At 37.6% G+C, this 14,933-nt stretch overlaps 1 protein-coding gene across 1 annotated transcript in view; it reads left to right on the forward strand.

The window, feature by feature from the left end:
• Nucleotides 1–14,933, forward strand: part of DENND1A (DENN/MADD domain containing 1A) — a 497,552-nt gene that overhangs the window by 107,668 nt on the left and 374,951 nt on the right. The window contains exon 2 of the mRNA XM_011931409.1: nt 4,418–4,467. Within this exon, the coding sequence (XP_011786799.1) occupies nt 4,418–4,467 (50 nt within the window). The remainder of the gene's footprint in view (nt 1–4,417; nt 4,468–14,933) is intronic.

Below are 14,933 nucleotides of genomic sequence, written 5' to 3' on the forward strand. Positions count from 1 at the left end.
ACAAAGGTAAATTATCAACTGCTGTATCGGCTTTCAGCAAGCCACAAAGAGGCTAATTGTGGCTTTACATATTTTAAAATACATTCATTTATCAAGCTATCTCTTCTCTTTATTTAAATGTTTTCCTGCACACATGTTTTTCCCTTTGAACTATTGCGAATATGTCTCATCTCCCTACATTCTGTAACTCCACTGGACACTATAATCACCCTGCACTTTTATCTTTCAGATGGCATTTATTTATGGGGTGTGTATGTCTGTGTTTTCATCTGCCAAACAAAACTAATTTTTGTTTATAGGTTTCAGTGAAGCAATGAAAACAAAGTATTTGACATCTGGAATGTTGGTCGTTGCAGGATTTCCTATAGCCCCCTACCTAGCACCCCAAGGTCAGGGTGAATTAGTCTAGCCTTCTCATTAATAATCCCAGTTAACTTCATTGAATTTGGTCTTCGAGGTTTTGCTTCCAGATAGGATTCTATAATGGATAATATTATACATTTAACACTGTACTGCGTTCTTAGGCTCAGTATCAACGGAATGTAATCTAATTTCTCCAGATTGGAGTAAATTCAGGCTTTCTGACCAGATGAGAATTAGAATTGGATGAAGTGAATCCAAAGTAGACTGAAATGAATCTCGAGTTCATTTCTGAATTTCATTTGCAAGTGTATCCAGCGTTAGGTGTGTTAATTTCCTATTTTGGTTCATACTCTGAGGCTTGGTATCTCTTGTGGGCAGAGCTTTGTAGATGTTACTTTTCTATTGCACTATGCAATCTGCTTCTTCGTGTATGCATAACTGAAAGATTTGTGCAACTGCCTCTCTAACACACTTCCTCCCTGCCCCCTCTGCTCTTATTTCTTCCCACATGAAGTATCATATATTTTGTTAGGAAGAAAAGCCCTTTTGGAAATTGCCTATTTCATAAATTGTCTGGTGACACAAAGGGGTTGAATGCTGTATTCTTGTCTCATTTATTTTGAAAACTTTGCTACTGAACTCACCTTAATCAATGAGCTCAGTGTTGTCTCCAATAAGTTATGTGTTGGATATATTGATTGGGAGGGATTTTAGAAAACCCGTCTGGGGTTTATAATGTCAGCAGTGTTTTGATTATGAAAAGAGTTGGAACCTGGGGACATGGAACCAGGTGGCGAATGTCCTAAAGCCAGTGGTGACATGGTGGACTGGTTTCCTCCTGGGATCTAGTTCATGCCCTGCACTTTAACTGTGGTGACTGGCTACTATAGATTCACTTTTTTTGCTCATTAAAATGTTAAAAAATCAAACTGTACATAAAAAGATTTGTGAAAATATAAACTTGGGAATTGATCTGTAGAGCTGGCATGCAGTCCTCCCCACCCCCTGCCTTAGCAATGAGGTCATTTACATTTCATCAGCTGTGCTGCATCCCCAAGATCCGATTTATGTGGCAGTAGTTGAAGTTGCACCGACGCTGGTTGTCTAAAAGAGCTTGTGTAGGCAAGAGAAACGGGAAAGAGAACAAGAAAATTACCATCTTTAAAGAAAGTGCCTTAGCCAAAGACACAAGTTCTAGAGAGAAAAAGGGGTTGGTACCTGGTTAATGACTGTTGTCCCAATAAAGTTAATACTGAAAGACTGTGGGACACTGTCATGAATGTGGTGCTCAAAATATATTTAAATCAGGATTTTAAAGCCCCCTCTCTCAGAGAGTGGTACTTTTCATATTCAAATAATTGTATTTTTCTTTGGGTAAAGAGGATAAGGCATGAATGTTTATGTGTGAGGAAAACATCAGTATTAAGAAAATGGGTTTATGTAATTGGTTTATTAAATTGGTTTATTGCAGTTTTTATTTACAGAGAACATTGCTTGTTTTTCCCTGCCTCTTCCTGTCCTCCCCTTCCCAAATTAAGAAGTAGATATCTCAGTTCCGATTGCAATAATATGTGAATATGCAGAACACAGAGTAGATGCTCATTTTTGGTTTTCCTTCTGACGGCACTCCACCATCTTGTTTGACTTAAATTGGAATATCAAGCTCTTGTAATATCACAAACATGAAGGAACATATTGTAATGTACCAACATGTGCCTACATTGCCTATATTCCCTTTCTTCCTCCCCTCCCCCCGCCCCATTGCTTAATTAGATTTATTGCTGTTTGCTTGGGTAAAAAGGAAAGCTGGTGGGTGGTTACACTCAGCCTACATTGGGTATTTTGATATTTGTTCTAATATTATCTGACAGACAAGTTCAAGGTTGGTTATTACTCTTGACATTAGAGAGTGGTAAGAAGTTTCTATATTGTAGTGAGTAATAAGTTGGGCATATTAGATTCCTTTGACTCTGCTGTAGAGCACAGTGCCTTCTCATAGCCATGGGGGTCCTTTCTTTCAAAAATCTTTGAGGTCTTTTGCCAGTGCAACTCCAGCATAGAGTAGAGAAGTGCTTTCTGCACCTGTAACTTTTGAGGGGTAAAGGATAGCTGTCTTTGTAGCCGATGTTGGCAATGAGTGAGCACTGAATACTGAGTTTTAAAGAATGGCTGTTTTGTGTACTGAAGTTGAGAGATGCTTTCTGTTACTATTCAAAACTTGAAGTGGAAGGAAATTTGTAAGGAATTTGTGTCTGTGTAAATCATAAGGGTTTTGTGTATGTGAATTATACTATACTTTATAATTAGCACTGCAGGCGTTAAATGTTTTATGTGATCTCTTTTCCTATCTTTGCCTGATAGTAACATTATGCACTGAAAAATTGCCTTTGTTCTGATTCTGTATTACCTATTGCAGTTTAAGCATGATTAGTTTATAAACAATATATATGCTTGAATGCCACATTATAAAATTAACTAATATATATGTAATGTTTCTTAGAATATGCTGAGGTCTTCTCATCCACTCTTTTTCACTTCTTAGTTTCCTATTCATTTATTACATTATTTCATGACATACCTTAGCAGTGGTGTGATATACATAGTAGCAGTCCAAGATGATATTAAAAAATAGGATATGCTCAATTGAATTATGTAGGCAGAACATGCTCTGGCAGAGCAAGTCAATGTGCTTTCTGCTTCATTGAGTGGGTTATTAGATTGATGTGGTTTATTTCTTGAATGATAGGACTGGTTTTAAAAATAAATGAAGCGAGAAGCATCAATTCAGTTAGCATTGATAATTCATTATTATTGGTTAGAAAAGTGCTACATTTGTAAACTGATCTTTAATTTATCACTTGGATTAGGGTTTGCAATGGGCAGGTTTGTTTTAATTTGAACCAGCTTCTCAATGACTGAAAAATGTGTTCTTCATTTTGTCTTGAAGTTGGGATTTTAAATAGTTAAAAAGCAAATCAAATGCATGAAAGGAATACTTTTTTAAAATTTATAACATTGGTCTATGAACTTATGATAAGCAGCAACCGTGGGCTGTCCAAGTCTGCAGTTAAATTAAGTCAAGCTAAGGAAAATTCTATGAAGGAAATGATAACTAACTACCTGTCTATGTGGTTAGCTATGTGTATATGTGCTATACGTATGAAATGGGTCTTCTAGGGAAAGTCACACACCACTGTTTATTGTGTGTCATGTACTGTCTTTTTCTGTGGTAATGTAAGAAGATTGTCTTTTATGAATAAGTTGTTAAGATGTCACCTTACTTTGTGTACCCTAATCCTGAATAATGTGCTTGGCTTTATGTACCTATATATGTATTTTTTTTAAAAGACATTTAAACTGGTAGTTTGCTTTAGATTTTAATAAATTAAAATCAGGTGAGTATGTTGAATTATGGTGATATTTCAATAAGCATAGTATATACTTAAAATTGTTACAGTTTGGTTCCAAAATAAATGTATGCCCAAAATGGCAACTTCTTTGTAAAGTTAGTAAATGAAGTTTTAAACTCTACAAAATGTAGCTGACATTGTTCAGGGACAATTATCCTCAAGTTGGCTTTCCATTCTGCTGTGATTTGGCCTATTGATGTTGGGAAGCGTTGTCTAATCCCGGCCCCCTCTGTTCCTAGGTAACAGGCAAAAACGGTGCCAGCAACAGCGGCCCTGCCAGGCCAAACCCATGTGGCTCGGTGTTATTCACTCTGATCCATATGGTCAGGCTGGAGATGTTCCCTGGAGGGGTGTTAACACTCAGCAACCCAACCGCCTCCCTCCCTTCAGAGCTTTCCTGCATGGCTCCTGCTGCTTGCCCATGTGTGATTCTTGATTAATTTTTCATTTTTAATGAAGTTTGATCATGTTTATTATTTCTCATGATTGACTGCCTGGTACTCCTCCCATGTAATTGATAAAGCCCATATTTCTTCATCTGTCTCCTCTTTCTTTAGGGTAAAGTTCCTAGATTGTGTGCTGTGGTTAATGTTAGATTTATTGGTCCCATTAGATGTATAAATTATCTCTCTTTCTCTCCACAGGAAGTTCTACAGACTTTGACCAAGTTTTGTTTCCCCTTCTATGTGGACAGGTAGTGTCAGATTTTCAAACCTTACTAGAAAAAAAGTGTCAATAAACCTGTTATAGAAAATAAAAACCATACCATTCTTAACATTCTGTCTGTTTAACCATGATTTAAGATACCTGTGTTCCAAGGAGAGCTGCAATATTCTCCCTTCCTGGGGTTTTTATTGACACTATCAAAAAGTTTAAAGCTTAGAGCTTTGCGTTGGTTAGTTTGTGAGATGTATTTTGCATGGCATTGAATTTTTAATTTTGGTTATCAGACTTAAACTGTGATTAAGAATGGTTGGTATTTAATCTGGTGCTATTTAATTGTTATTTAAATACAAATATATTTGGCTTCAACAAGTAATATTACTTGATTCCAAAGTTTTGCATTATATAGACTTTGTTTTTCCTAGACTTCAACTTATAATTTAAATCAGCCTAGCCCTATCTTGTTTAAAGGTATTCAGCAGGGAATATTGCTAAATAGTGTTTTATATTTTGTTTAGGTGGCTAAGAATGGTATCTCTGGGGAAAGCAGAATTTTCTATAGATTTTGAGATTAGAAAGTACAAAACCACCTAAACATTTCCTTGGTATTTACAGTGTGATAAACTGTTTCTTAGGTAGGTACAAATATGATAACTCTAAGACAATTAAAATAGTCTAAGGGTTTTTTTCTTTTTAATGAGCCACTGGTTAATGATAAGAATTTTAGAAGAGCTTTGTTTTTTTTACTTTATAAAACTAATGTATTAACTATATTAATAAAATGACAATTATTTTATTTTCAAAAAATACTCTTTTTCATTAGTTGAAGCATTATTTTTTTACATTCATTTATTTGCCTACTTGATTGTTGTCTCTTCAGTTTTCTCTCAATGGAAATTTGAAATGTGAAACTGTACATACATTACATCTTAAAAAATCCACTTTTATTGACAGAAAGGTTATAGAAAATAACACTGTAAGAAAGAAATGCCATAATATGGTCCAAGAAAGCTGTAAAATTTGTGCTTACCTTCAGGAAGATTCTATCATGTATTTTAGTGTACCCAAACAAGGCAAAGCCTGTAAGATTTCAGTGATTTAGAGTATATGTGGGTAGTATGCTGTTTGCATCTTTTCTACACGTTGTAATACCACTGTCCTGGTTTATTTGGCATAAACCTAAAAATGGTATGAGATGAGAATTGGTAGCCAAAGGAGTTTAAAAGGTACTAAAAAGCAACTCTGGAATGTTGCCAGCCACTTTTAATCACTGCTCGCCCTGGTTCTAACATTTTATTTTTTCTTAAGCCAGTCAACCATTGTAGTATTTCCAGACTCAGACCGTGTAAATCCTGGTACCAGGAATGTTTTAGTAGCAGGTTGATACTCAAAAAAGAATAGCCTTAATTCTAAGAGGGTCAGTCTTTGTAATGAGGGTCCTCTTGTCTCTTCTTTATCCTATTCCTCCTAAAAATAGCAAGGAAGTAGGTTTTGTTTAGAGATATTTAATGCAAACTTCACATTTATATGTATGAATTAGCAATGCTTGAAATCTCCTCCAGCTACTTATAAAATGTATGACAAATTATGACAAAGACATATTTATAAAAAGTAATAAAGCTGAAATGTTTTATAAATGTAGTTAGGTGTTTAACAAAGAAAAGTAAGAGAATACATTTTTACATGGCTTCTTGTTAGAGTGGTGATTTGTTTTGGATAGGTGTTTCTTAATTGACTTTGTCAACTAATATTAGAAGAAATGCATAGAGATTAAACCTCTGTCTTCCCCACCAACACACATGTGCAGGTGTGTGTGTGCATACACACACATACACACGCACTCAAATTTCTTTTTCTCAGACCTATACCACACACACATTTCTTCTTACCTACCTGTCTGGGTGATTACATTCTGAAGTGGAAGACAAGCAGAGTTCTTAAGTGATAATTCTAAAATCTTTTTTGTTAGCAAAAGTATCTGATGCCTTTTTGTTGTTGTTAGAAATATATTTTTCTACCAGAATCCTTCTCTCCAAATTATGTTCCCCTAATCATGTTCCTTTCTCTTTTCTTTTTTACAAAAGGATTTGAGGACAGAAATGTTTCTTTTTGGATATTTCATTCATTACCCTGTACAATAGTACTTTCTTACATTGAATTATATTATATACCCTATGAGTGCTGATAACTTTTATTGATACCAAAAAATCATTTTATTTGGGGACTATATATTTTCTTTCTGTCCCCCTACCTCTAACCTTGGTATACTTTAATACAGAAGAGAAAATAATAATGAATAAAGTTCATATATAAGAAATATAAAGGTTTCAATGTCTTAATTTTTTTTTATTAGTTTGCAATTAGCACTGTCAAATGGATATCCCTGAGGCCCACAAAGCCCCCTAGATGTGTTTATGATATTGTTTGACTTAGAAAATATGCCAGCCTGGGAAACAAGTAATGCCCCAGGTGATTGCGTTCAAAAAAGAAAGCTTCCTGATCTTTTCAGTATCTGTGCTTTTCTACCCCAAGGAACAGTCATAAAACTTGCTGACATTTCTAGTCTATATCAAGAGTGGGATTTTCACAGTCATCATCAAATCACCCGTTAACATTGACATCTTGCTGTCTCGTGTGTTGTTTTAAGATTTTTCTTTTTGAAACTAGGACTTAGGAAAACTAATAAAGCCAGTAGCTTTCAAAAGAATGTGCTTCCTCATATATTATCTCATTTTGTCCTCCTATCATAACAGATAAGAGCAGGTGCCATTATCTTCATTTGAACAAAATCCTAAGCTGCAGAGAAATCAGGACTAGGCCGAGGTTCTCTTAGCACAACCTAGATTTCCATCTCCCAGACAAATACGTTTCAGTAGACCACCTTGTGGGGAAGACCAGTCACCAAATATATAGAGAGGGAGGAAAGGAAGGAAACAAGGATTTGATTTCCTTATCGATTCTAGTCAAAGTGCTGGGTGCTGCCACATCACTGTCTCATTTATTCTTCCCAGAAGCTCTAGGAGCTAGATGGTGGTATCTTTTTTACAAAAGGGCAAAAGAAGGTTCAGAATGTAGACCATTGTGTTGGAATAATGGAAATGGTCTCCGACTTGGAGTCTAGTCTAGTCCAGGAATTGTTATAAAGACATTTTAAACAGTATCCACCAAAAGGATAGTGAGGTTAGAGAAGACCAAAATGGTCAGAGAAAACTTCTTATGGTGGGGGAGACTTGTGTTGAGTCTGCCAGGACAGCAAGAAGTGGGCAAGTGGGAGGGAGAGCCTAACACCCCATTAGCACCGAAGAGCAAAGCAGAGGAGAAGCCCTGTGTGAGCCTAGAGCTTGTTCAGCCAGAGCAGATGAAGCCTGCTGGGGAGAGGGTGACTGTGAGAACCTGGGCTCTGGCCACAGGAGGCCTTGAAAATGTGTGGGAACAAGACCACAGGATTTTAAAACTGAAATTCATCTGGTTCCAACTCCCCATTTTATAGAAGGAAAACCATGATCCACAGAGGTGAAATGGCTTGCTTATGGTCACAACTATGTAATTTACAGGGCTGGGAAAGACGCCAGTACTCTTATTCCTAATCCAGAGTTATTTCTACCCTAGAGTGTACATGAAGCTGTTGGTGAGAGGGATTAGTGAAGTGTCAGTGTTGAGATTCCTCTGTCAATCTCAAAAACTCATTATTACTAATAAAAGTAGTCTCTTAAAAAAAGACTTGTACCATTCCATATCGTGTTTGCTGCTTGCTTGCCCTTGATAGCTGACAACCAGCTTCAGTTAGTCAAAGCACTTGAGAGATGCATTGGATGATGGAAAAGCTATTCTCTTCCATTTTTGTGTTTATTCTCTTTCCAAACCCGGAAAGTCAGCTACCATTCCATTTTCCTGTAAATTATACTGGCACACACAAATGACAGGATAGTGAAATGCAATGAAATAATCTTTTCAGGGCCAGAGGCATCATTTAATGGTCAGTATGTAACCCCAGATGCAAATGTGGCTCAAATGCTACTTACCATTTTATTGGGTATCTGTTTTGTGCCAGGCATTACCCTATGTTCTTTTCCTGTAATAAAAGGTTACAAATTTGCAAGGTTACCATTATCCTCATGCCACACAGGAGGAAACAGAGGCTCAGATAGGCTTGATAACTACCCAAGGTCCCACTACCAGTTAGTGGTATAGCTGCTTGCAGAAACCTCATTTGTCTGACCTCCAACTCCACCATACTTTCCCTGTTTTACCATACTGCCTCCATAAGATCCATAAGTAACCTAACAAATGATTTCATTTCAAAAGCAATAAAGCAATATATATTTATTGTAGAGAAGTAGGAAATTGAGAGAAAGAAGAAAATGAAACCCACACAGACGTAGGACCAGTGCATTAACATCTTATCTTCCCAGACCTCTCCTCTGCAGATTCACCCTGCTCTCCTTTCCAAACCTGAACCCACTGGGCCCACGAAGTCCCTTGGTTTAGCCTACACTGTAAGTTCAGCTGTGCCCCATGAATATTTTCTACAGAGTTGATGACAACGAAGCAGTTGGGCCTTAGTGGACACAGTGTTGTGGGCAGCAGCCAGGAGATCTGGGTTTTAGTTTTGGTTTTACCACTGCCCTGCTCTGTGCTGTGAGGCAAGTGACTTCTCCCCTGAGGTTCTTCATTTCTTCATGGATAAAATGAGGGAACTGGATTTCATCGATCTCTGCTGTTCCTTCTGCTTTTGATACTTTTTAATTCTACAGTTATGCTTCATGTTGACTTTGTCAGGCTTATATAGAGGGAATGGATAGAGCTCTGTTCTTAGGATCGTCTGGTGAGTTTCTCCAGCAGGTAGGCATTGCCTTCTGTCTCAAAGTGTGTCACTTACTGTTGGTCCCCTCATATTTTGGGTCCATGTCATTCTCACCACTTGGATCTTTGAGCAGGGAAGGTGAGAAACTTGAGGCCTAGGCAGATATAAGGTATGTTTGTGGAAGGAAGCTTTGAGGCTCATGGAACTAAAGGCTGGGAGATGTGGTAGTTTGATGAAGCTTCTTTCCTGCCCCATGCCTCATACACACTGAAAGAAAGGAGAAGTGACTGTTAGGTGCCCCTCCATGGACAACAGATAATTGTCAGTAAGCTATAATAACTAGAGAGGGACAAAATGCCTCAGTTCCATCTCTTGAATTTTATAATTGCATGACAGTAGTAATGATCATTTTCGTCATGTACCTACTATATGCTAGTTATCTTATATACGTTATCTCTAATCTAAAACCACTCTGCAAAGTGATGTGATTATTCTGATGATTTACAAATGAGATCAGAGAAGTACAGTAACTTGTCTATGCCCACGTAACTGCTGAGTAACGTGTCTGGGATTCTGATGTAAGGTCCAGGCCTTAATGTTTTCTCTTCTGTCCTGCATCATAAATCTCTGCTGAATCATTTCCAACAGCTTAAAAACAAGTTCTGGTATTCATCCTAAAAATAATAACCACCACTCAGTAGCTTTCTGATTCTCTATTTTTTGAACGAGTTATCTACACACTTCAACTTATCCCTCAGCCTTCTTCAGCTTGTCTTCTGCTTCTGTCATTCAACTAGAGCTGTTTTTATCAAGGTCATCTAAAATCTCCATATTGCTTAATTCAGTAGACATTGTTTTTTCCTCTTTTCATCTTTGATACAGTTGACCACTCCCTCTTGTTTGTTCTGCCTGGCTATTCTCCTTTCTTTGGTCTCTTCTCCACCCATCTTCTAAATTGGTGTTCCTATAAATTAGTCCTGGATCCTCTTTTGTTTCTCTGAACTCCCTCCCTAAGTGATCCCAGTCTTTACCATGGTGTTAAATACCATCTGTGTGTAGATGACTTCCAAATTTATAGCTTCAATCCAAACGTTTCCTCTGATTTCCTAACTAGTGTGTTCAACTCTGTACTTGACATTTCTATTTAGATGTTTTACAGGCTTCTCAGACTTAACATATCCCAAATGGAACTCTTGGATCTTCCCCCAAACTTGTTAGTCTTTCCTATCTTCAAATGGTAATATTCTGCCTTTTTGCTCCCCAATTCCCAGTCCATCTGCAAGCCTGTCATTCATATCTGCTAACTATAGCTTGAACTATCCATCCCTCTCTATCTCTACTCTCCCTACATGAGTTAAGCCACCATCTAGTCTCACCTGGACTACTGCAATCGCTTCCAGATTATTTTCTCCACTCCTACTTACACCTTCTTCCAAACTGTGTATGTCTGATCAAATATTTGAAGCTATAAACCAGAGTTTTTTCTCTTGATCAAAATTTTTCAATGGCATTCTATTGCCTCCCCCCACTGCCAAAAAAAAAAAAAAAATCCGAATTCTTTACCACAACCTGTGGGACTCTCTGCGTGATCTGGAGCTTGCTTTATCTAGCAACTTCACGTGATGCCACTTTCCCCTTTATCTCCTGTGCATTAGCAGGACTCCTGTCCTTTTGGTTCCTTGATCATAACTAGCTCTTTCCAGTCCCCAGAATCTCTGCCTAGCTCTTTTCTCTGCCTGAAACAACCCAGTGCCCTGTTTCTTGAGTGGCTGCTCCATTTCATCCTTTGGTCAGTATTGTTGCCATCCCTGAGAAGTTACCTCTGACCACATTATCTCAGTAGGGCCTTTCCTTCCCTTCCATTTTCTTCTATCTTTGTTCCTTCTTTGATTTTGTAATATTGCTATTACAAGCTGTATGTTTTGTGGTAAACTTGTTTATTATTTCTCTCTAACTAGACAGAAAGCCTACACAGGCAAAGGGTCCTGTCTATATTGTTCAGTGTTATATATCCAGCACTCGTTACAGTGCCCAGTGTAGTTGTAGCTCAGTTTGCAAAATGGATAATGAAACTTAAAGTGAAACTCACATGTAAAAGTTTGTTTCTCACTGGGAGACTAGAATCAAACTGTCCATCCCCATGCTTCATAACATTATGCACTGGCCCTGTAAACAACTTCAAGATTAAGGAAAATGCTACTGGAGAGGCTCTGAATGGCTGATAGGCATTTAAAAGGCAGCATGAAGATTTAGGTCTGTGGCTTGAATAGTCATTGCTTTCCTCCCTTGTTTTTCGTATTCACCTAGGCACGGGAAACTACGAGAAGCATAGCTAAGGCTGGTCTTGGCCCTGGTCTCCTGGGTTTATTTCTGGAGATTTTCAAATGTGGTCTTCCTGGCTTAGTGAAAAATATGTTTTTTTGTTAAGACAACTATCTGAATTCCTCGCATACCTTAGTTCCTTAAACCAAGTTGAAAGCTTCCCAGGGAGGATTTTCATTGTGTTTAGTGCAGCGTGGCAGAATGGAAAGGACTTTGAACGAGAAGTTGGCTTGGATTTTTGTCCTAGTCCTGATTACCTTGGAAAACAAAATGAAAGTAAACCCTAAATAACAGTTTTCCTATCTGTGAAACATGAGAATTGGCTGAGATGGTTTCTCCTAGCTTTTATCATCCTGAAATCTCTGATTCCTGTGGAAATTATGGATGCTGAGGTAAACACAAAACTGCAGACTTTAAGGAAGCAGACCCTTTCCCCAAGGTCATTTGTATGGAGAAATAGTGAACACTCCCATAGACTACCCCAGCAAGTAGGAGAGAGAGAATGATAAATTCCTTGGAGATTCAGAACCCTTTAAGTTACCCTGTTTGACTTCCCTTGCTAGACCTTTAGTTTATTGGAAATTGTCCAAGGAAACAATCTTTTAGAGCCTACTGGTTTTGGGCTTTTGTTGACTTCTACTTCACTCTACCATGAATTGAAAAAGTGAATCAATTGAGAATAAGTAAGCTTGTGGCACCCCAAAAGAATCTTTTTCACTGTAATGCAAGCATCAGTCACTTGGTCACCCAGAGGACTACCCTTTCCTGAAAAATATGCAACAGATGAGAGAGAGAGAAAACAGACTTCTTCCTCTATTCACAGATATTATAAAGCTGAATCAGGAAGATTCTAAGCCTGGTTTTTAATGTGAGTTTTAGTTTTCACAGTTGGCAACAGCTTGCATCCCTCTTTTTAATTATTCCTACTCTGGACTGGCCTTTATACTAAATTCTTTTCCATTTATTCTCAAAACATCCTGTGGGTTGGATGGTAGTGTCTCATTGTTCTTCCAGGTGAAGAAACTCAGGTGCTTAAAGGTTTTAAGTAACTTGCTAACTTTAGTCAGTGATTAGGTTGGGATTTGCACCAGGTAAATGAGTAATGATTCTTCCTCTGAGCCTGTGGGGTAACTAAACATATTTCCAGCATTTTTAATAGGAGCAGAAAGAGAGTAGGAAATTAATGACACACAATTCACAAGTCAGGTGTGCTCATTCTCTGTCTTTTTCCTGGAGAATCCTGGGTGTTTTCTTTTCATCCAATCCTATCAATACCCTTCCTTTCTAGGATGATACTTAGAGAGTATTCATTTTAAACATTCTAGAAGTGAAATCAAAACCTGAGTTAAAACACTGAACACTCGTGTTTTGTATGATCACGTAGTAATGTTTCTTAAAAGCAAACCTTATTTGTTACTTAGAATCATCCAGACCTGTTGCTTTAAATATTTTAATAAAACAGGATTTCCCCTCCCCCATTGAGGCCCACTTTTCTCCCCAATCACTTTAATTATGTGAGCTAGAATGCTGTTTCTCACACATCTTCAGTTCTCAACCTTGTTAAAATTAATCATATAATCCCCCTTTAAAACATAGTATTAAATCACCATAGTAACACAGTATCCAAGCTTTATAGATAAAACATAACAGCCATAAGAAGGTAGCGTTTGGTGTCCCCTTGACGGCCCTATAACTTTTATAGAAATGTGTTTCTTCTCCTGGCTGTGGAAGGTGGAGGGATAGCATTACTTACACCTGCTTTATGACCACGTTGCTTTTAAATTGCCACCTTGTTTTTGTTCACCTTCCTAGTTAAATAAGGAGAGTGGAACACTTTTTCTTTCTGAATTATTTTGTACTCTCTAACCACTCTCTAAGGGATGGAGCTCTCTAAGGGATGGAGTTGTCTCCTTAAATATGATCAGGCAGAATCCATTGACCTTTGTATTGGAATACCTTGAAAATTCTTTAATTTTAATTATTTATGTGGCTGTATAAGGGAGTTTTAGAAAGTCTACCCTATCTTTGAAAACTTAATTCATATCATAGCCAAAGACTCAATAAGAATTCTGCCTTTGGAAAAAGCTTGGTGGTAAACCATTATTTTTAAATTTCTTCTGATAATTTATAAAGTAATTAATAGCTTATAGCATAGATTTGACTATTTTACGAATTTGAATATACTTTGTAAAATACAATATGAGTTGATGAGTTCCTTTGAATAACTCAGTGTTGAATTCTAGCATATTATGTTAATATAAATTCAGGTATTAGAATTTGGATTTTTTAACCAAAAATACCTTTATTTTAATCTTCAGAGAAAAAACTCTTTTCTTCTTTTTCTGAGGTAATTACTGTTACTTACAAAAATGGATATACATCTTCAAAGCATTTCCCTTTAATGCGAAATTTAGCTTTATGGGATCTAAACATTTAAAGGTAAAAAGCACATTCTATTTTGTTGCCGTTATAAGACAAAACTGAATCTAGCATAAGGTAGGGAAACCCATTCACTCTTCAGGTTCTTTGACAGGAACCAGCATTGTTATATTATTTCCACTTAGCAAAATCTGCTCTAATTTAATTATACTTCTTCCTGGCCAGGTGCGGTGGCTCATGCCTGTAATCCCAGTACTTTGGGAGGCTGAGGCGAGCGGATCACTTGAGGCCAGGAGTATGAGACCAGCCTGGCCAAGACAGCAAAACATTTTCTCTACTAAAAATACAAAAATTAGCTGGGTGTGTTGGTGCACACTTGAAATCCCAGCTACTCAGGAGGCTGAGACATGAGAATCACTTGAACCTGGGAGGCAGAGGTTGCAGTGAGCCAATATTGTGCCACTGTGCCCCAGCCTGGGTTACGGAACAAGACTGTGTCTCAAAGTAATAATAATAATAATGACAACAATAATACTTCTTCCCTCTGGTGTGATTTCAAATTCAGTGACCTCTTCCAGTCCATACTGACAAAGTCATCAAGTCCTGGAAGAGTACCCACAATTTCTTTATTGCTCTTCACCACAATGTGAATTCTTTTGTCTACAAGCTCTAGCAGCAACAGCTGGGCAGGGAGGTGCCCTAACTATGTAGTTAGCCACCATAACTATGACAGAAGTGGGATGTTTAGATTTTTAAAATGGAATGAAATCCAAGCTAACTGGTAAACTGATTTTAAAAACTGGATTTTTAGACATTTTACAATTTTAAAAAAAGAGTTTGGCCGGGCGCCGTGGCTCATGCCTGTAATCCCAGCACTTTGGGAGGCTGAGGTGGGTGGATCATGAGGTCAGGAGATCGAGACCATACTGGCTAACATGGTGAAACCCCGTCTCTACTAAAAATACTAAAAAATTAGCCGGGTGTGGAGGCAG

This window comes from Colobus angolensis, unplaced genomic scaffold, assembly GCF_000951035.1.
Source record: "Colobus angolensis palliatus isolate OR3802 unplaced genomic scaffold, Cang.pa_1.0 Scaffold9, whole genome shotgun sequence".
NCBI lineage: Eukaryota > Metazoa > Chordata > Mammalia > Primates > Cercopithecidae > Colobus > Colobus angolensis.